The 24,140-nt window shown below is 35.5% G+C and overlaps 1 protein-coding gene across 2 annotated transcripts in view; it reads left to right on the top strand.

Moving 5' to 3' along the window:
• Window positions 1–18,105, top strand: part of LOC117110393 (acid-sensing ion channel 5-like) — a 26,599-nt gene extending 8,494 nt beyond the window's left edge. For both annotated transcript variants that reach the window (XM_033253090.1, XM_033253089.1), the window contains exons 3-10: window positions 1–133; window positions 901–1,026; window positions 5,392–5,544; window positions 7,077–7,216; window positions 7,822–7,883; window positions 12,881–13,031; window positions 15,632–15,723; window positions 16,791–18,105. The exon at window positions 1–133 is cut by the window's left edge and continues 102 nt beyond it. In XM_033253090.1, the coding sequence (XP_033108981.1) occupies window positions 1–133; window positions 901–1,026; window positions 5,392–5,544; window positions 7,077–7,216; window positions 7,822–7,883; window positions 12,881–13,031; window positions 15,632–15,723; window positions 16,791–16,990 (1,057 nt within the window). In that variant the 3' untranslated portion in view covers window positions 16,991–18,105. The remainder of the gene's footprint in view (window positions 134–900; window positions 1,027–5,391; window positions 5,545–7,076; window positions 7,217–7,821; window positions 7,884–12,880; window positions 13,032–15,631; window positions 15,724–16,790) is intronic.
• Window positions 18,106–24,140: the final 6,035 nt, after the last annotated feature.

Genomic DNA, 24,140 nt, shown 5'->3' on the forward strand with positions numbered 1-24,140 from the left:
CATAGAGGAGTGTGAAGCGTTGCTTAGCAAAACATCCTTCAATGTATCAGAATTTACGGAAAAAGCCGGATTTGATCTTGATGCTAAAACGCTGTGGTCGTGTAAATTCCGGGGTAAAACTTGTGATGCAAAGGTTGGTTAGATATGATTATTTTTTTTAATGATTAATAGGTTGTTACAATATTTATTATCATATTTTTTAAATGATTTTTTTTACTTTATAGTTTCAACATCAGTTGGATTGGATTTCTTTGGTGTACTGTGATGCACATGAAGGATAACCCACAATATCCTCAACCGGGAGTGGGGGCTGATGTCCCCGACGAGAAAAAATTGGGCCTGGTCGAGCTTCGCTAAAAACCTTTCTAAAGTGGTCCAGGGGACCCAGCCCTCTAAAAATATGACAATTCAAGGGTTTTAAAGGCTTATTTTATCGATTTTAGAGTGGTTTTTCTCCCCGACGGGGGGAGGGAGGGGGATGTATTCTTCTATCCCCCTGCCCCAACCCGTAGTGCTGGCACTGATACTTATCGTGGAGAATAGGGCAGTACACTGGAGGCAATCCCCTAAGAGGGTACTGCTGTCTTTAACGTGCACATGGGCCATTTTGCACATTGGACCAACAGCTTAAATGTCTCATCCGGAAAAAAAAACGGTGCACTTTTGAAACAATTGATTTTCAGCCTTCCGACTGCCACAAGGAGAGCAGCTATGGGAATTGTACCGGGGACCAAGAGATCTCGACGGTTTAGTACACACACAGTGGCTACCAACAGTTAGTGTGTTTTAGCTGACTGAGTTGTGCCAATGAGATTAAGCCATACGATTTGTTTTACAGACATATCACCCAGTTAGCATACTCTGGATGTCAATTATTACCTGTCAATCAATATTTTATAGAATTTTACTAGTGTTATTACCGACTATGGTCGCTGTTGGACCTTCAATGGAGCGAGCGGCAGCAGCTTGAAGCAATTTCAACCAGGACCTAATAATGGACTCCAATTGATGATAAATGTGGCCCAGGTAAGTGAGCAACGGACCTTTCCATTAAGCTCCACCCCTTATTTATTGTTGCTAAGGTCCACAAAAGTTTGATTGACACTCTCTACCTTTAGATTTTTAACTTTTCACTAAGCTCCGTCCCTTGGATATTGTTGCTAAGCTCACAAGACATACACAGACACGTAAACGTTCCAACGTGTACAAGTCAACATCTGGGAGACTGGTCATGCCCTGGTGAAGTGTGCCCCCACTTCAGAAATTTTGACATTTTTTCATGTATAATTCTGATTTTTCAAGGTGTCAGAAACACTCTGAAAGTTATTTTACGCCGATATTGTTGATAGAGTCGGCACACAAAAGAAAAAAAATTGACACAGAAATACTCAATTATAGGTACTGAACAATCTCTAAATTAGCTGTTTTTGGTATTTTTGATTGAAAAAGCTCCATATTTCTAAGGCAGTCGAAAGTTCTGTGTATAAAATTTGTTTTCCTGTAAATAAACTAGAGAGAGGAATTCTTAAATCTTTACATTTTAACCAGTAAACCGTCAGAACTCCTAAAATGTCGTACATTCCTGCCGCAATCAAACCGGCTTTTGCTATGACCACATCAGGGGTTCTGGCAACCGCCCCCCCCCCTACGTACCCACAAATGACAAGCCTACACTGTATCTGCAGCCCTACATCAATAGAGTAGCACTACTCCTTTAGGACACCCATATTAACAGGAATATCTTATTAAGGAGACACTTTTTCGGCCACGAAATGAGGGAAAGTAGTATCTCACACACACTGCAGCCAACCCCTATTCAGGGAAACCAATTAAGGGGACATTTTTTTTTGTTGGTCTTGAAGGTGTCCCATTAATAGGACGGTGTTTACATATAGCCAAGACTCATTTTGCATAAAAAAAGCCTATTTACTCTGTGCTTCTGTCTATGCATTGTTCTCACAAATTTACCAGCTGTATGCTAACAGTACCTCTGTTTACTCCATTCAGTAGGTGAAATCATTCAATGCGATGACTAAGAGAATTTCTTGTTCACATACTGTGGGATGCCCTAAATTTCAATCACTGACATTTTTATTCAACATTTTAAATCATTTATTATTTTCAATACTATAATCCTACATACAAAGTTAAAAAATAACTTGCTCAGTCAAGTAAGAAAGATGTTGTATACTTGAGTATTGTAAATTATGTGAATTAATTATCACAGATGGAGGGTATAGACCACTAGACCACATCAGGTCCACCATGGTTGAGACTCCACACTCCTATTGAATCCACTACTAAAATACGCTAATTGAAAAAGGCCTGTTCAGTCAATCAATAAATTGATGTATTCTTGATGTATTCGCCATACTGTTCAAACAAGACATGGAAATGGTATTTTATGTCCTGTCCAGATTGTCAAATTTTATTTAACAAATCATATGAAATGCCTAAATATTGTCATGATAACATTACATCATGACCATGTATAGGCACATCATGACTAGATATGGGCATAAACTGTGTTTTGTCAAAGAAAATATGATAGTCTAGACAGAGCTGTACTGTAGTAGATAGTTTCCAGCTGAGTTCACATAAGAGACAGAGGAAAGAATACAGGAAATCTCTTCGTAGTATACTTAATTCTGTTGGTCTAATAATCATAGACAACACACCTATTTCCTAGTCGTTCTGTATACCCAAAAATGCCTTCATCAGCTAATTTAATTTTATAATTCAATATTTGTGGCCTTAGGGCCTCACACCCGGAACCCCACAAACGTTCTACCCTAGTTTGAGATAACAGGGTACCGCACCGGCTTTAGCCGGACCACTATCTCTCAATTCTATTACTTTTTTTTTTCTATTTTTAATTTTTTTTTATAATAATTGTATTTATTAAAGACCCAACAGTGTATCAAAACAACCAAAATCAGGGTCACCATAAAAATACAATATGATATAAAAAATATATTTCTAAAGATTAAAAATACATAAAAGTTTGCCATTCATCCAGCATCATCAACTTTGTTGGAGAGGCCACTGTGTCCGTATGCCTGATGATCGTATCCCAAAACAGGTACTTTACAGCGAGCTATGCCCTGATTGCAGAAAATAATGTACTTCAAAACAAGAATTTGACTTATCGTGGTCATCTTTTAATCAAAGAACGAATAACAACAAAGGTAGAAATTTTACAATTAAAATATATCAAATAGGAAACCTAAAAAAACTTATACACACACACAAAAAAATGTCAATTTTGAAAATGTTTAGAAGTACAAATATGAAATTACAATTAACTATTTATAACATTTTCGGGGTTAGAGTCACCACACAAGGCCTGATTACTTACAATTTTTTGGATGCCAGGTGCTATTTAGAAGTTTCGCAAATGCCATATTTTCATAATTTGTTATGACGTGGTCGTAGCGTCCGACGAGGGGTGTTCCATGGAATGTCCAGAGTTGTAACGGGTGGACACCCAACAAATCAACAATTCCAACGTGATGCAAAGCAACGATAACTAGATTAAATCAATTCCAAACATGCCTATACGCTACAACTAGAACAATCCAATTTTTGTCCAGCTTTTTAGTCCATGTACTTTAATCGGTGGATGGCTTTACATTCTGGAAGTGTTACTGTTATAAGACTAAATATAGCAACCCAAATTGGTCTACACCAAATCAAAACCGCTAATTTTTCTCGCGGCTTTTATCCGCATGCACCCTGACCTTGATTCCAGCTAGGACTCACTTCGCTTTAGTCTGTATTACTGTCTCACTCAAAATCATTACCATCATCATCGTTGACGTCATCGCCATCGACATCATCATCATCGTCATGATTATTGTCATCTTCATTATCAGCATCATCGCCATCATCATCGTCATCTGTATCATCATCCCCTCATCATCATCATCATCATCATTTCATTTTATTTCATATTTTTCTTGGCATCCAGTTTTAGTGGAATGGCCACAGGACCCTGATAAACTAGCCACATTCAACAACATTGTACCCCTAAACTCTTTCACAAAAAATGCTTGATGTCCCTTGAATGTTAGTGCTCTATATTAGGTATCTCTTTATCACCTTGATATAGATGTATGTACGATATACAATATATATTTTATTACATATTTTTATGAAAATAAAGTAGCTATATTTTGGTGCCATTTTTCAAAATTTGCTTACCTCAGCCCTAAACATAGTGGACCTGAGGTGCGTATAAACTCTAGTTTCCACTAACTTTAAATCTTTGTCTGCCAATAGACTTGGGGAGGGCTGTGGCTATATACAGGTTTGGCAGCTTCAATTTCCAGGCATCCAAAGGTACCATATTTCCAACATAGACTCTATCTTCATGCTAACGTTTTTTTTCTTATGCCTTCCCTCCAGGGGAGGGGCTAGCAACCCTACAATTTGTCAGAATTTATTTCCGGGAATTCAGAGTTGTAAAAAAGTTGTTCAGCAAGCATGGTGGCCTGGAGTGGATGCTCTCAGACTCCACGCAATTTTACCACCAAATTTGTTAAGTCCCCCCACCTGCCGCTCTGACTATAATGGCAGAGCCACTTACAAAATGCTTCTGACGGCTATTTTGTTGTAATGTTTACAATTTATTAGAGATTATTTTAAATAAATTAACATGTTACATATGCCTATTTATATAAAAGAATTGTTTGATCATATCTAATACTTTAAGGTGCACATTTCAAATGCTGACCTTCTGAGGTATGACTTTGAAAGGCATTAATCGAATAATAAAGACCCGCATATCTATATTAATTTACTTAATAAAATTGAATGACTTGATTAAAACTGTTTTTCTGGACAAACTGACAATGCGGGCCACATCAATTTACTCGGTAGCGGATGCAGGAATTGAAGGAGGCCATAAGGGGGATTTTACAGATGGAGTGTCCCACAATTTTTTTTCATATAAACCCCTAACCCTAAATTTTTCAGCATTAGCTATGAAAAAAAAACCAAAAAACAAAAAACAAGAACAAAAAACAAAAACAAAAACAGAAAATAATGTTCATATTTTAAGTCTGAGAGTGCCAATTCCAACCGTCTAGAGGTGCCACAATCATAAAATTTCTTGCAAACCATAGTGTAGCTGAGGTAGTCTACTGTAGACCCTCCATCTGTGAAAGTCCACTGTGCCCCTATATTTTAAATTCTGGATCTGCCACTGTACACGACCCCTATTGTGGACAGACTGTAGCTGCCACCAGTTTACCTGGTAACTCAGACACATGACACTTGTAGAGAAAGAAGTGTAACTGTAAGATCTAGTCTATGCTTTGTGATGTGATTTTGGTATAAAGCATATATTATAATCTAACTACCTTACATATATGTTTATTATGATTTCAGGATGAATATACAGAGACCATTGGACTTGGTGCTAACCTGGAAGCTGGATTAAAGTTTCTAATACACCCACAAGACACACCCCCTCTAGTTTCCACAAGAGGGTCTGCTATTGGTACCGGTCAACATGCCTTTGCTGATGTATATTTAAATGAGGTAGAGCACAATTATTATCTCATCCGCAGATGGATCTACAGTATCTTGATGGAAGGGATCTAAGTTTTGTGATTTTTGCTGTATATGAGCATTGAGATATATTACTGCCATGTATAAGGCGCAGATCCAGACCTTCGCATCTTTCGCCATGGCCAAGGTCAGGGTGAGAGATAAAACTAAAAAATAAAAAAGTAATAGCATCTTTAAAATGAATAATGATTGCGGAAAACAATAAAAAATTGATAATTGAGAGTGGTGAAAATGGATATGCCAGGAAGAATGTGTTAAAAAAGCCATGGGTAACACAAGAGATGTTTAAACAAATAGTCTGAGAGCAAGCAACATAAATTTCACCCAATTTTGCCTAGAAGGTTTTACCCCCCCCCCCCTAGGGGGTTAGGCCGTCAAAGACATTGATTGACGGACATTGACCAAATTTTATCAGAAATAAGTACCTAAATCTTACATGATATCTGGTGGAGAAGGTGTACAAAGTACCCCTACCTAGTCACATTCCACTCTTAATGCATTGGCAAAACTTCCCAAATATATGACAATGTAAGGAAATGCACCCCATGTAGCACATGGATTGAATTTTTTCCTACGAAGTACTATCGGTGTACATTACTTTGTAAACTACAATAACTTTGAAAGTACTAAAATAAAAAATAAGACAAGAGGATTAATAAGTGGTGACCAATTTGGATTTATGAAAGGGCGAAGCACAAGAGATGCCATTGCAGTAGTCAGAGTCATGTGAAAGGTCACTGTAAGTATGGTAAGGATGTCTACATTTGTTAGACAGATTATGAAAAGGCATTCAATAGAGTAAAATGGATTAAACTTATTGAAATTTTTTATTGGTGGAAATTGTCTGGAGAGATAAAAGAGTAATCTGAAACTTTTCAAATTTTTCATTAATCCAAGTAGAAGTACTTTTAACGCAACCAACCGATATAAGGAAAGGTGTTAGACAAGGTGGAATCTTGTCCCCATACTTTTTAACCTGTATGTGGAATATGTGATGAGGGAAGTAGAGGATGTAACTTCTGATTTAGTTATGGTGGCAGAAAAATGTGTGCCAGCTGTTGGATATGTAGACGATCAAGCTATGTTATGAAATACTAATACAGGTTTACAAAGGATCATGAACAAACTAATGGATGTTGCCAAGGTTTATGGCTTGATCATCAACTTAAAAAAGACTTAGATATCTAGAGTATTGCGACAAGGAAAAAGGATGAAACTTGTGGTTGATCTAAGCAATCAGGAACAAACCAAGAAGCCAAATTTGCCAGCGTCACATTGATATTTCCACTATGATACCAACATTATTTTCCTGAATAAATTTACCATAAATATTATGTCAATAATTTCAATAAATGACCCGTCATGTTGGTGTTGCTGCTGCTGCTGTTTACTACCATATTACTATTTAAATCCTTATTATATTATTACCGCAGTATTATTTTGCTATTTTTATTATTATATTATAAAATTATAATTATTGCATTTTTATGCTATTGATCTAGTATGATAACCTGGAAGAGCCTTGGGGTCAATGTAAGAGAGGTCAGCAGTTAGAATACTACAAAACATACTCTTATGAAAGCTGTGTAATGGAATGTCGATTTGAACATTTCGTTGAACGATGTGGCTGTAAGCCTGAAAGGTACGAGTGAAAGTATAATATACAGTACTGTATTTATTTGAATAACCACACCTCAAAAACCCTTCTCAACAATAGATGTCAAGGGGCCTTTATTCGAATAAATACAGTATTTAATAACAATGATGTTAATGAACTTTAATAATAGAAATACCGGTAGTGCCCCTCTGGGCAGTTTTCCCTTATTGTATATTAATGCAGATAAATTCCATCTGGGAAATACGACAATACTAATTGCTTTAAAGTGGTAGATTCAAGGGAAGGACCATTTGGCCTCTCTCCCTAAACATTTTAAAATTATTTTTTTAAATGGAGAAAAAAGAAAAAATATCTTCAAAACTGAGAGTGCCATATCCGGCCATCTAGGTGCTATAGTAACAAATTTTCTTACAGAAACCATAATGAGTCTTGACCCCCTCTATTTTGAACTCCTGCTAGTACATCAGAAATTGATCCCTTCCCTGAGTGTATGTGGAGAAGAGGGTTTAATATCCAGAGGGGGTTTACTGAAAAAGAGTGGTTTCCCAAATCATGAAAAGAGATCCCTGACTACGGGCCTGATTCCTGTTTTTTTTTTTAAGACTAACACAGCCACACATTTTTAATAGGTATGAAGGTCCAGCACGTATTTGTGAACCAACGGAAACGTCTTGCATTGCTAAAGAGTTGGGTAAGTTTCCAAAAGGTCTACAAAGTTAAGCTGTGGTGGCGATTTACTTCTGAAAGAAAATTATTTGTAATTTCTGCAGAATGTGAGACACTAAAATCGATTAAATAAGCCACTACGCCCCTTAGAGCCCTTTGCTTGGAGTGGTTCTTGGCTGCCCTGGCTACGCCCACTTACATTATTGTCGGGAAAATTGACCTTCCCGTTTGGGTGACATGCTGCAAACTTTCAAGTTAGAGCTTCAAATTTGAACTAAATTCCTATCCATTGAAAAGGGTCATTTCCATTTTTTAACCCGCTTTATGAAACTAATTCACACACCTCATCCCCCAGACTAATGCCCATGATACCTATTTTCAATCCCATTCATCGGATCTAAAAATACTTGATTTTAACGTAAAGATGAAATTAGTACTCCACCAAAATTATATTCAGAGCTTATAATACCCTCTTTAGCATATATATTACAATGATTCTTAGCTTTAGATAAATCATTTTGCTATACCTTTTTTGTACAAGGTCAATGAATACACTATGCATAATAATATGGGATTAGTGTAAACATTTTCTGATTTATTGTATTTCCTGGCATGTTCTAATTTGATACTTTAATCCCCAAACTCATCATCCTAAAAAATAAACGTATTATTATTCAAACCTTGAAATTTGAAATTCAAGTGATGTTTGTGTATAGTTTAAGTGCTTAAAATGCCATTACTATAATCTGATATCCATTATAATTACTTTAGTATCAATATGAACAAATAATTTGTTGGCATTGGTTCATAGGGCGTGAGGTCATTTGCAATTGCTCGCCTTATAATAAACTACCGTTTAATATTTTAGAGATTATTAGTTTTCCTTTTCCCCTTGCTTTCTATCTTTATTAAGTTACTCCTATTATTTGAGCACATGTGAGTCACGTATTGAGCGCCCTTTGCGCATCAAATTCCTTGTAATTCGGGGAGGCGGGTGATCAGTAGAAGTTGAAAAAAACCTTATGGTTTGTACTTTGAAGCTGAGACCGTATACATTCCAGTGTGTGGTAGGCTAAACATGCCTCTGCTCAATCGCCCCCCCCCCCACCTCACAAAAAAAGCTTCCTCCCATATGATAATGAAAAATGAGGGATTAATGATTTACACATGCTACACCTACATACTCAGGTGTAGGTCTAATAACAATACAATCACTTAGCTATGGTCTCACGAAACAACAGTTAGGATTGCAGTTATAACCAGGACTCCTTATAAGGAAATGGGAAGTTGCCTATGAAACCAGAGGTCGGGGAGAACTGGGGTACCTAGCACCATGATGAGGCTCTGGTACGAGCTCTGATCTGGGTAGGGATGAAGCCCCTAGAAGATGAAACATTCTTTCCTGGCATGTAAATTATATGATGAAGAAAAAAAGAGGATTCCAGAAAAGCCCCATTGCAGCCTCTCTCATATCAACTATCATGCTTTCTCAATATTTTTTGTAGAATACAAATATACAGTAAATACAAAATATTTTATTGCAAATTATTTAAAGTACAAAGCATAACATTTAAATTATTTAACTATTAGAAAAAAGACAAATTAAAAGAGATACATTTAATTAATAAATTAAACTTTATAGAAGCGGTTGGCGTAATGGTTCTGGAACTTTCAACCTTGTGTCGGGTATTTTAAACCTTGCTGTGCAAGTCACATTTTTCCTTAGGCAAGACACTTCTATATATGTTTGTCTCTCACCACCCGCAGGCCCGTAGCCAGGGGGGGTTTTTATGGTTCGGGCGAACCCCCCTTTTCTAGCGAACCCCTTCGAATTTTTAAATGAGTTCCACTCGGACGGAATGTCTGTTTTTAACTTACCCAGCATTAAATTAAAATTTAGCACCTAATTCATTATTTGGTCACCCGTTTTTAAATTGTAGCAAGCGATACAAGCCTACATTCATAGAATATCTCAGCTTCAGAAGTTCGGAGATTTAAATTGAACGCAACTCCGGCAAAATATGACTTTACGATAGCTCACATAAGGATGGCAAACATCGATAAAAGCTTTCACTGTGTATCAACCAGTAACAAAACCGGTCTCCGTCTACCTAGAGTAAATGGCGCCACCAAACGAATGTAAAGTTTTGCGACTTAATCCACCAAATGCAGCTAAAGTTTTGCGACTTTTTGATTCTGGATTGTGTGGTTAGTAAATTCCATAGCCATATTGTCCATAGACCACACTAAACAATGTGCTGATGGAGCATTTTTGGGAAATTGACTCCTTTTTTCCATCCCAAACAAATATTATTAACAAATCAACATGGTCCATCTCAGTCATCATAGCGAGTCACAAAATGAGGAAGTTTGTTTTCAACAGCAGACACACACAACAGAACGGAGTGCGTCAAAATCTAAAAAATACGTACTGGCATATTGTAATACACATTCCCTTGTTGTACAGTATGACATGTTTTATTAACATAACATACACTGAGGATCGCCAACAAATTGGGTGGGTACAGTACTCAACATTTTACGATATGGTGAACTATTTCGATTAAAATGTTGAAAGTGATTATATAAGAATTAGATAAGTCACTGTCAATAAAACAATTCGCGGAAGAGAAGTATTCAAAATATCGGTACTATTAATATGGGACTAATCAGATGACTGACGCCGTTCTCCATCGACAATAGATTTTATGTGCATTATTTATCTACAATTCTTATCTACAGTTAATACACTAAAGAATATTTACACTCACAATTAAAAAAAAAAATGATACCAACAACGACATCTAAGTAGCTCTGGGAAAAACAAATTATCAGCCTGCTGCTCTCTGAATAGTGATCGTAACTGAACAATAATGATGCAGCAACACGCTTGGTCAACTTGTTAAAAATACAGAGCCTTCTGTTGTTTGCCCATAAAAAAAAAATTTGGAGTGTTATACAGTACGATTTCAAAACCTTGTCATCGTAGGGCCTAATGAAACAGCTATAATATTGAAAACAAACAACTTGAAACAAAATCGGTGTACGGATTCAAATAAATATATACAATAGATTTTAATGGTCAACTTGTTATCAAATTTTACGACCAATTTTTACATACATTAATTTGTGAGTGATGGTGTGTGCTAGACATGCAAAACAAACATTAGCGGTCTATAGCTGTATAATATCTTTGAATATCATTTTAGACCGATTCATTTATATGCTTGGTCATCTTGTAATCATTTAGAATTCAACAGTTTTTAGTATTAGGGTCCGTATCTCTCTACACTTCTAGACGTAGTATCAAATTTTAGTTGCCATAGACCCGGTTTCATACACACTCGCTTAAGTAAATTTCAAAGGAAACTGTTTTCCCAATTTTTCTTATTGTTAAATAATCTTATGCAATACTGTTTTCCCCTGGTATAAAATTGACAGATCAATTCGACACTCTGTAAAGATCGATTATTCCTTTTTATATAATATTGTAGGCCATAGGCCTAATGTGTGTGAAGTACTGACTTTGTTAATATCGAATGGGTAAAATTGCGCACAAACTTCAAATTCTTGTCCTAAAATACAATGCCAGAGGAACGGATATCACGTTTTAGTCACCAAAAAGGATTTTCCACGGACGCACAGTGTAGGCCTTATAGTAGGCCTATGGCCCAAAGCGAACGAGTTTCTGGTCTCGAAAACCCAGACACTTCGTTAAGGCCTATACAGTACAAAATACTGTACAGTTTATAATTCATTGAAAAAGCTTTAAAATGAAGGACTTTTAAATGAAGAATATTTTGAGAATCTTGGGTTTTTAAAAGCAATCTTGGGAATTTTTAGACCCACTCTTGGGAATTTTGATTTTCACTAGTGGTCACGCTGCATTTAGAGACAGAATTGTACCCCGACGACATCAAACTAGTGTAGGCCTAGGCTTAAGTACAGAAGGACGTACTACTAGGCCTAGGCTTTTGTTGTAAAAGTTGAAGTGCATGTACTAGGATGCTCCATAGGCCTATATTTAAAAAAATACATTTTGTTAATTATTATTGGTTGGCCTGGGACCTTATTCAGGCAGGCATTGCCGTCGAAAGTCCTGGGATTCGACGATAACGTCAGTGCACATGTTTACAAACGCCATTGATTGGAATGAAAATCCGCGCTGAATTTCGTTTGTTTTATGAAAGATAGTAATTATCGAACATTTATCTATATAAAAACAAGATTAATATTGTAGAAATTGTATTTCTAAAGATTCAAATATAATTCATATTTCATTTGGTAGACAATAAATATTCAGTAAGATAAAAAACGATTATTAATTCTGAAATGTGCATCAAATATCAGCTATTATTAATCAGTATGTATTAGATTAAAGTCTTAAAATAATAATTTCGAATTAGGCCTAGTAAACAAATAATTGTAATTAAAGTTTAGGTTCACATGATGTCAGATGACGTATTCAATATGATGCTATATTTTGGGCTCTGACTTAATTTAACGATGGCCCTGTCAGTTGTAGTAGTGACAATACTTGTGCTTTTTTAGCCATGTAGTAAAAATAGTACTATTATTTTCAGTGTACAAGGTGAGAGTCAAGAAGAGGTTAAGCTCCTACTTTATTTTGTAACAGGTAGCTCTATTTGTTTATATAGGCCTACTGGAATATTCATTATTTAAGTTAAAACAAGACAACACTTCTTAAATGTTTTATAAAGAATCACAGTACATAATTCTTTGTAAATTACTTTATAGGCCTATATAATAGCTTGTTTTGTTTTATAATAATAAAAGTGTTGAGTATATTGATATTGATTATGCGATGAGGGGTTTTTTTTGTCTTTCGGTGTGATTAAAACATGCCATGTGAGGGAGGAGCATTGAACCCCACCCCCCACAGTCTTGCACAGTCTGGTCCAAGCGCAAAGAAAAGAGAGACAGGCACTCCAGCCTGTCAGTCCAGAGCTTCAAATTCGACCTGTAACTTTAATACCAATAAAGGTCTTTTGTGTATTTCAGATGCAATAAATAACAATAAGGTTCTGTGTGAATGCTATCTCGACTGCAAAGACATTTCCTACGACACCAAGTTATCATACGCTAACATCCCAAGTTACAGTATTAGTAATGATACTCAAGAAGTCTACAACAAATCAGCAGAGTTCGTAAAGTATGTCTTAATGAAAGTTTGTTAAAGATGCACTATCAGTCAAAGGGACAGTAAAATACCCCCAAAAACCCTCCAAAAATAAATGGGGAATTTTTTGACTCATTTGTTTTTAATTTTAATTCAACTCAATTAAATATGCAAATCGGGCAATTCAAATGTGGAATTAAAGTGTCCAGTTATTTTACCTCCTGGCTAATAGTACATCAAAGTGCCCTTAGGCCATAATAGCGTAATATACACATTCTAGATTTGATGGTGTAGTAGTAATGATAATGAAGGTGGCAATGACGAAAACGATGATTGGAAATTGTAATATATTTTATGGTGATAATAATATGGTGGTGCGGATTATAGTGATTATGATGTAATGGTGTTGGAGGAGGATAGTGATGAATTATTTATGGTTGATGGTGATGAAGATTATTATTGTAATATTGAGCATGATATTGAAGATGAAGGTGGTGATGATTTATAATATTAATAATGGTGGTGATGATAATGATTATAATGAATATAAACATGGTAATACTTATGATTATTATGGTGCTAATGATGATGAGGTGATGATAGTTATAAAGTGATATGGATCATAATAATGATGATAATTATAGTTATAAAAGTTATAACAGTAATTATTTTTATAATGCTGATAGTGGCAGTGATGATTTATATAATGTGTTTGGTTATCGTACAAAAATGATGTAGTGTTTTGTGGTGATTGTCTGTCTTTATGGATTCTGATCACCACATTTTAAAGAAGATCTAAGAAGAGTAAGACCAGTTGCAGAACATGGGATATCTGCATGGAGCTCCGCCGTAAAATCAAACCTTGATAAAATCAATAGGATACAAAACCAAGCCCAACGCATTATTACCGGTGCCATGAAATCCACTCCAATATAGAAAATGGAAGAGATCACTAACCTGGATTCTCTCAAAAGCTGGAAAGACACAACAATTATTACCCAAACTGAAAAAAAAAATCAAATGACTAGAAAAGCACACCATGAACTTACAGAGTCAACAAACCAAACAAAAGTCGGTTGAAGAGGAAGATTCATTCATCAATCAAGGTTGCTTGAAAGAACAATTCCCGACATAAAAGAACATGGAATAGTGCCTACCCCGACTCTTGCAACTGATCCACCCTGGAATCGGCAACACTTTCCTTCAATCATTACCAACATCCCAGGAATTGAAAAGAGGAAAACACAGTTGGATAACGAATGAAAAAACTTGACCATGGATATCATCTATGAATAATACCCCACAGAAGAATGGACACAAATATACACAGATGGATCTGCCACCGACGCAACAAAGAATAGTGGAACTGGGGGTTTATCTGTTATTCAGATGGAGAAGAAAAACTTAGTTTCCCAACGGGTAAACGCTCCACTAACTTTAGAGCGGAGATAGAAGCCCTCTGTGAAGCAACTACTCAACAATTCGATGAGAACGACTGAACAAGTGGTGCTTTTTTCTGATGCACTTTCCGTTTTAGAAGCTCTAAATAATGCAAAAAAAAACAAAAACAAAAAAACAAGAAACTAAATCCTCTGTCAACAGTTCTCACCAACCTAAATGCAGTAATAAACCGAGTTGTAATACAATTGATACCGGCACACTGAGGCATTACAGAAAATGAAAAAAAAACAGATGCTTTGGCTAAAATGTGAGCACAAAAAAGACAGTTCACTAACAAAGTATTTTATAAAGATGCAAAGGCAATCATCAAATCTTGTCAGAAGTATAAATGGAATAACCAGCATACCGGTCACAACCCAAATGACAGCTACCACTATCTATCCAAAAGACTAAAGAAGCAACAATTTTCTGACTGAGAACAGGCACAATCGTCTCCATCACCACATACACCAAAAAGTTTTGTATTTGACACTTCTATTTGTGTCCCTGTGGCGATAGACCAATGACTGCTGAGCATATTCTTCAGAACTGCAAAAATTATGTAACAGAACGAAACCAAACTTGGCCATTACCAACTACGCTTCATCAAAAACTTCATTGTACCCGAAGATTTGCAGAGGACAATAGACAAAGAAAGTGCCATCATCACCTAAAGGCAAGCGAGGATGAAGTAAAAGAATAAATGTAGTAATTATGCTGTTTTATAACACATCTATTATAGAATCTTGTCAATTGATTTGTTGATTTCCTATCACCTGATATTGCATATTTACTCAATTCTCTCACTCATCAACGACATTCAGTTCTACCGTGAATTTTAATTCTATCCGTGCATTTTCTTTCCATCCGTTTTTAACCATTGTTTGTCGCCTAGGATACAATATAACTTAAACCTAACACAATCTTTTGATTTGTTAAAAAGACGCTTTACAGCATTTAGAAAAAGGGTAGATTTTTTGCATTAAATATCAAATGTCAAGAATCTCTTCAAAAAAAGGTAGGTTTGTAAAATATAATATCAAATAACAAGAATCTAATTTAGGTGTTACAAAACAAGGACCCCAATGGAAATAAGTTTTACATTTCGGGCTTTTCCTCAAGGTCATGTTTTTTGTGCAATTTATAAGTCTGATTACGAGTAAATTCTTTTTCTCTTTATACTTTCATAATAGGGATAATATTGTTATGTTGGACGTGTATTATACTGAAATAACGAAACAAGTTTTTAAACAAACAAAAGCTATGACCTTCTCAGCCTTACTGAGTAAGTATCTGGTATTGGTATGGGCATTTATAATGCGCCTTTTAATTGTGGTTATAAATTGTGCATTTACAAATTTGAAAAAAAGAAGCACGGAAAGGGTATGCTTAACTGTGTTTGTATCTATGAATATTCAAATGATGGAGTCCAAAGGTGAATTAAAGTGAGGGGTCGATGATTAAGTGGTGGTGGTATGAGGTAATATTTTGCTACATGAACATAATTTTTTTTTTGCTTTGAAAATTTCCAGTTGTTGTGGGGTTGGGTGGTGGATGACTATCTAAGTAAACTTTTGTGAGGGTGGTGTACCTGGTAAAATCTAATACCGAGCGCAGATTCTAGATGCTTATCTAATTTTTCTTCTCAGAGAGCTGAGATTAGGGAGACTTTGATTTGCAACGACGTAGAACGTAATTACATCTTATTAATTTAACTGCACATGTTTGAACATTGTGCATTATGTTCTCTCCAAAAATCTGAAAGAGTTGTTGGCCAAATTCAGTGACTTGAGTAAGTCAATGGAAGTGGAAGCATACCGGTACCCTATAATGGTTAAATTTGCTATTGTGCCAACCACGTGTTGGTGTTAGAGTAGGAAATTCAACACAGCAATTGAAGCGCTCCTTCCAAAAGTATGTGCGCATGCTCCTATTCTCACCGATTCTCTCTACAGTAGATTACTCTACACTGGAAATCGGATAATTTGTATCGCTAGACATTTCAATGATTAAAGTTTAAATGAATTTGCATACATACGACTGGTATAAAAGAAACTTGTATTATTTAAATTTAATTTCTTAAATGCACAAAACTAGAACCATGTCGGTATGAAAAATAAAAATACACACATTATTATTTTGGCTATAGAACACAATCTTTAATTGTAGGCTAACAAGCTTTTCTCACTACCAGGCCATAGCATACGTACCCTGCTAATTTTCCCTATAGTCCGCCGCTGCAGTACAGTATAATTGAGACACATTTGTAATATTTTATATATCTTTATCTTTATATATTGATTATTATATACCAGTACTTTTATAATTATCTAATTTGCTAATTTCTATTAGGTGACATTGGTGGACAGTTGGGACTGTTTGTTGGGGTGAGTTTCATTACAGTTGTTGAGATAACCGAATACCTGACCATGAAAATGCGGAGGTGCATGGATGGAAAAAGTGGACAGAGAAGGAATAAGAAAAGTAACAACAGTGGTGTCTCCCCACAAAATGATGCACACGGTGTGGAAATAAAGAAAATTCATAGTTAATAATAAACTTAATAAATAAAGTTTGGTGCATTAAAGCTGCTGTATTAATGAAAAATCGATGCTGCAATCCAACCGGGCTCTGTCCCACTTGACCTTAGTTGGTGAGCATTTGCACTTCCCAACATTTGCAGAGACAATCAAAGAAAAATACATTTATTGACCTGACCCCCACCCCCCCTTGGGCAAAAAATAAATAAAAGATTCTAGACACATGAGCTGAATTTTTTGTTGTTACAATGGGAAAATTAGAAGTCTGGATTCATTGAATTGTTTTCAAGAGAGGGAAAACCTGAAAATCTGAAAATCACCCGTTTTCTTGGGTTCATCCATCCATGGAAAAAAAGAATACGTATGCAACTACTCATTTTGTTTTTGTATACACACATAGGCATATTAAATGTAGTAAATATGAGAAGTTTGCCTGACCATTTTCAAGAGGCAAAACCTTGAAATTTGAAGTACTAAAAGACACCTCAGAAGTCGGTAAAAGCTCATTTACTAGCATATGGGAATAAAAATTTCTCCGACCTCATTTCTTTATGGGGTTCAACGATTGAAAAAAGATATACATATGCAACTACTCAATTATTTTTCTTCTGTATATGTATACCGGTACACATATTAGGCCTATCTACTGTACTAAGAATCAGAGAAACTTACCCGACCCTTTTCCAGTGGGGAGGGAAGACCCCGCCCCTCCTTTCTTTTCAAAGTTTTTTTAAAACATTCTGACCCCTCCTAGATATGAACCCAGATCTTCCCATGTATATGTTAATATATACAGAGCTGTTAAATTTTCTGTTGATTAATTGTAAGTTCGAACTTTTTCATAACTATTTATTTATAGTATATATTGTTATTTGTTTGAAAATATAATACTACAATAATATAGTTCCGAAGAACTGAAATGTTACAAAAGAAAAATATACAGTCATATCATTTATAAGTGATTATATAAAATACACTGTACGTTTAGTCCTAAAATGAGGTATGCATGGTATGATCAGTACAGAAAGATACTCAAATAAATCATATATGCTATAGTTCTATACACATCAGAGACTCATTAAGTTTATTGAAGGCAACGAATTAAAATATATGTGGCTATTTTTTCATTGGTCTTTGGTCATTTTATCGTATAATAATTATGGAAGTATTTATATGCGCCTTAAATCGCTGAGAATATAGCGATTGTGGGTTAAAAAGGGCCTTAAGATCATCTGAGCGCGCGCCAGGGTTTTGGCCTGTTGAACCTTGGTTGAACCCATTAGTCATTAGCGTAAGAATAGAGCCGAGGTGGGGGATCATGACGTATTTATAACGAGGGGCGCTGGGTGTTCTTGAGGCTAACTGAGCACTTACAGATTTCCCAGTTGGCACTGTTGTCAGGCTGTTAAGTTGTTTGCGCTATGTCTCAGTCCTGTGCGAGCATTTCATGGCTTATAAGCTAAAATAAAAATACATAGGCCTATATACTGTGGCTGCTAGAATCGGGGAGCCCAGAGTTCGAATATAGAGAGAGAGTTGCGACATGAGTTGTTGAAGCCCTTAATCTGCCATATTGGTGCCAACAACCCAAGTCAGAGTGGTGCATAACCAACAAAAATAAGATAGTCTTTGAGGGTAAATTCGTCATACTAGGCTACTACGAATCAATCTTCGCTTTCTATTGATGCCGTCTACCGATTGGGAGTACTGTATTTTCACTAAAACAATCCATTGCGCCCGTCGCGTTGCGTTGCTACTCTATGGAATTGCTTCACCTATTTAGTTACCGGTACATCATATATATTTCATATTACATTGTCTATTATAGCGTAATTTTGGTATAGATTATTATCGATTACTTTTTGGTATTTTTGTATCATCAGTGTTATATAATACATTGTTTAGCAAAATGTGTACTATACACGAATAAAAGATAAAATCACATTAACCCTGGTTTGGAGAAACACCTGCATAAGTAATATATAAAGATAATACATTATCATAAGTTTACAGGAAACGTAATTGGAGTTTTCCGTATCATCATTAATACTACAGGTAACATAATAGGCCTAATATACCAATTATATTTATTGAACTAAAATATTTTAGTCTTTCTAATATTCTTAATACGTACATCATTTATACATTTTACAATAAACAACCCGTTATTTGCCGTTTAAAGGTGTGTTCACACCGAATCCGAATTCGGAAGCCCAACGAAGTGATCAGAAAATCGAATCAGTCTCATAAGATACCCTGGCGTTGGGCGCTTCGGAAACGCGGTCTGAATTTTCGGATCCGATGTGAATGCAGCTTAATCCGTCGTAGACGCAAATAGAAAATAAAAATGTCATTTTAATTTCTATTGAATTCCTTCGTCAACGTCAGGGGCGGATCCACAGAATATGTCCGACAATGGGGTTGGGGATGGTGCGATGTCCAAGAAAGAGGGGTCGATCGAGAGACAACACTACCCTAGGTGATTTTTGTGTCTTCCAGACGCCCAAAAATAAACTTTATGGGCGTTTTTGGCGATATCTCTTTTTAATTTTTTTTTTTTTTAACTTTCCGAAAGGGTTCTTTAGCTGAATGTGTTTGCGGTGGTTGTCCGAAGAGAAGTCGACAGGTATTCGTACGTGCTATCGTCAGATCATTTCCAATGTGGCATCGTAACTGAAACTGAAAGCACCCTTGTCGTCGAGGATGCAGGACCAGACACACCACCAGAACTATTTACTTTTTGGTAGACATGCTTGTGTTACAACAAACAGAATGACCCTTCATGGAAAAGTACTAACCAACTTCAAAGATAGTGATGTCACTTCCACCAATAAACAGACCCAATTGACCTCCAATGTCACCTAAAAAATAGTTATAGTGTGAAAAATACGGTACTTTATGACTTAGGCCTATAAGCTGCTGCTGATAATGATGATCATATAATACTGTAATAATAATAATAATAATAATAATATTAATAATAATAATAATAATAATAATAATAATAAATGATAAATGATAATAACAATGATGATGAAGAGGGTGAGTTTTCCATCAAATCATAATACATTGGGTTTTAAATCGATTTACAACTTGTATGTATATTCTTATAAATTAACCATGAGAGATAATTCATGCGAACATAGATAAACAAATGATGAAATATTTAGGGTTAAATAATGTGCGATGAAAATAAACATTTCCAAATCGATAAAGATGTACAGTGATTTAGAAGCTGCCTATTGTGAAGTAAGTGAAATGAAACGTACTCAATTTAAAGACGATTTACTTACTAAGAAGAGCTGAGAACGTCATTGTTGGAGTTTGTTTGAAGACTTGCCAGTTCAACTCTTCAAAATATACATCCAGCAAGATATAGTTCCTCCTGTTAATAAATAAAACAGTAAACTTACTTTGTCTTCTTAAAACTAATATTCCTTCCTATCATTATACCGGCAAAGGTTGCGTCAACCGGTTTTCATATAGAGAACGCAACGTGACGACGCGGGGTGCGTGAATCCGCAGATCTCTTAACAACGTTCTAGACAGGTCACATCATCAACCGCGCGTTCGGAGAATGGATTTTCCTTACAGCGCAGTCTGTGTATAATAATGATAATAATTACAGTTGTGATTATGATGATATTAATGATAATGATGATGGTAATGATGATGATGATAAAAATAATAATAATAATAATAATAATAATAATAATCATTATTATAATAATAATAATAATTTTATTTTACTTAGTGTCTTTGTTTTTGAATATATTTATTTTATATACTGATCATTTGATTGCGAGTAGTTTCCTTGTCTCTTATACACATCTAGATGTGTATAAGAGACAGCGTATGCAACTTGCTCAAACTTTTTTTTATGTTTGTATACACACATAAGGCCTATTTACTGTAACAACAATGGGAAAAAATTATTACCTTTAATTTTAAAGAACTTAAAGTCGGGAAAGCTCATTGCCCACTATATACATACAGTATATTATACTGTATATACATACACACACATGCATATATGCGTATAAACAAAACCAAATTAGGCTATCGCCCTGCATTGTAAGTCAGTATGGCGCACCACAGACACAAGCTCCTGCGAGCTCCCACTACAACAATGATACCCAATCACTTCAAGTGAGAACCCGCATTCTCTAATGTCTATAGAGCGCAACCCAGGCCAGATGCAAAGCGGCAACCCAATTCACAATCAAAGGGAAATGAAAATTTTTATTTGAACATAAATAAGAATGCAAGAAAAACAAAATTTCCATACACAACACCACAGTCAGCTTAAGCTATTTAAAATGTTACTTCGCTTCTTCCACATTATTTTCGCTAAAGTTTTACAAAAGTTGTCTGTTAACACACTAATTAAGCCATCATAAAACATCAAATTGTCACTGCCAAGGATAAAGAGTAACTTGTTTCTAATATTGTATTGCTGAAATTCTTGGCATATATTATCAAAATTGTTATTAGTTGTTGTCTAAATTTGTCAATTTCCACCTTTTCTAATTTAATCAAAACAGGGCATACTAAGAGAAAGTTCATTTATATCACATAATTCACAGATACCGCTGCTGCTATTGTTTTTAGACCATTTCATCATTCTATTCTCAAGAGGAAGGGTATTCGAACGTAGTTAAAATTTCAATGATACCCCCTCAAAATAACTACTATCTAGGAGGTGTTTTTCTAAATTAGGTACATTTGTATGATGTCCATGTACTTTTTATTGATATGATTTACTCTTTCCATCTTCAATCCAATGACAAATTCAGAGATCTCCCATGATAGCTTTTGTGTCAGAAGTCCATGTTGTGTTAATAGTCCTATTACTACTGTTGCCATTATTAACATCACTAAAAATATTATCAGTATTAAATTCTTTCAAGGTTGTTTCAATACAAGCTGGGATTTTAAAAGCAATGGTATTTAGATTGACAGAAAAGCTTACAATATGTTTTAATAACATTTTGAGCCAACGATTATCTCCCATTTTCAAGATTCTATCAATAAAGTTAATTCTATGGGTAGTTTGAATAAGTTCAATTGTTGACCATCCAAGGTCACCATACAGTGTGGCACAGGGAGTGCTACATGGCGCCTTCAGAATGAATCTGGCCATTTGTAGTTGCAACTTTTCAATTTGCAACTTTTCAATTTTTTTCAGTGTCACTTTTGCTTCCAACCCATACCGGGCTTCCATAATTTATTGATGGGAGGGCATTCGTTCGCCATAGGATATCCCCGTAAAACACTATGTTATAATTAAATAGGCCTAAATTCCCTATAATAGATTTTATGTATCCAATAAGGCGATTACATTTTTGCTCAACATGTTCAATATGGCTATGATCATTTATGTTTCTTGAAATCATAACCCCAAGGTATGAAGTGCTTGTTTTCTTCGTTCATACGGTCGGTGTCAGCCTCATAACAAGCGCTTGTTTGATAACTACGATGTCACCGGTGTAACTTACACAGAGCCTGTGCTTACACCGTCAGAACAAGGCTATTCACTACCATATTTGTAGGCTACCGATTGCCAATCACAAACTCTAATTTACCAAGGACATATCCTGCATGCTGCAAGGTTACGGTACGGTAATGCAAAACTGCAAAGGGTACTCAGAATTAATGTATTCAACTTAATGTAGAATTCTTATTAATACAGTTACTGTACATGTAAATCATGTATATATTGTTTTTCTTTTTCTGCAATAAACTACAACAGATGAAAAGAAAATGCCTAGATGTACCTCAACAACTGGGGTGAAAAGTAGCACTACCACAACTGCAATTATAATTGTACTATGTCCTTATTGCCAATATGAAAAAGATATATAAAGTAAAGACATGAAAAACAAAAATAATAAAAATAAATAAATACTACTATTCTGATTTCATAAAAACATAATACTTTAAAATTAACTACACGACAGACGCGTTGTTTGTGTGACTCAAACCATGGGGGAATTAGTTTACTCGAACAAAAGCTGCAATGGATCATTTCTTTATCGGACCCTGATCAACTACTCTGAAAAGTTTCATTTAGATCCACGTGATAAGTTTTTTTATTTATTTATTTATTTTATTTATTTATTTATTTTTTGATACTTAGATCTGGGACGTTAGCAAATAATAACCCACCCCTTGAGCGGTAGCCATTATAAACCCAATTTTTTTTTCATTATCGTGTATAGTGAAAAATTGATAATTATGATTAATCTAACGAATGTTCCACTGGGTTACAAGTATGTTAGCGGGTGTCTTTTATTGAGATAATTTAATGGTGGATTTCTATTAGAGCACGGGTCATAAACCTATGTAGAATGAGTCAATTAGAAATTGTACAGCACTTAAATCAACACCAAATTACAGGCCTATGTATAACATGTGATGATACATATATATTTACGCATTTTTAGAGAAGTATTGGTATTAATTTTGAGTGATCCCAGGAAAGAATGCGTAGGTCTATTGGCTAGCAAGAACAAGCTATTAAATTCTAAGGCTACGTTCAGACTTGGAGATAAGCCAGGCTTGTTAAGTACAGCTTAACTTTGCCGGGCGTTCAGACTAGCGGGTTTAGCCAGGCGAGAATTTGTATAATCATGAACCCTATCAAGGAAACGTGTTTCAAAACATTGTTCGCGAAACGTACGCTCGCTCACAGCGTACGTAATTAAATGCTGATTGGTCATTTCGTCACCTGAAGTCAACGCACGATCCCCCGCGACGATTAAAGCCTGGCTTAGGAAAGTTAAACACGGTGGCGCGCACCAGGCCTAGTTACTATAGGAACACAGCCCGGCTTGAGATAAGCCAGGCAGGTGGATAAACCCGGTGAATTGAGCCGGGTTTATCCAAGGAGGTTGGTTTATCCACCTAGTTTGAACCAGGCCTAAATAAATTCTTCACTGAACCAATGACAAACTATTCTTGATGTTTCGGTTCGAACCTTTGTTAATTTTTCGAGATATTTAGGTCTGGGACGTCGTTAAGATTTTAAATGACCCACAAATTCTTTTGTTATACGTGCAATTCTTTATACAGTTTTTATCTGTGGATAATTCTATCTTATGTTTCTAGTATCTGGTAATAGTGGAAGGTGTGGGAAATAGAATCCGTCTCAAAACACTTC

This window comes from Anneissia japonica, unplaced genomic scaffold (genome assembly GCF_011630105.1).
Source record: "Anneissia japonica isolate Jap-2015-1 unplaced genomic scaffold, ASM1163010v1 scaffold287893_len360957_cov134, whole genome shotgun sequence".
NCBI lineage: Eukaryota > Metazoa > Echinodermata > Crinoidea > Comatulida > Comatulidae > Anneissia > Anneissia japonica.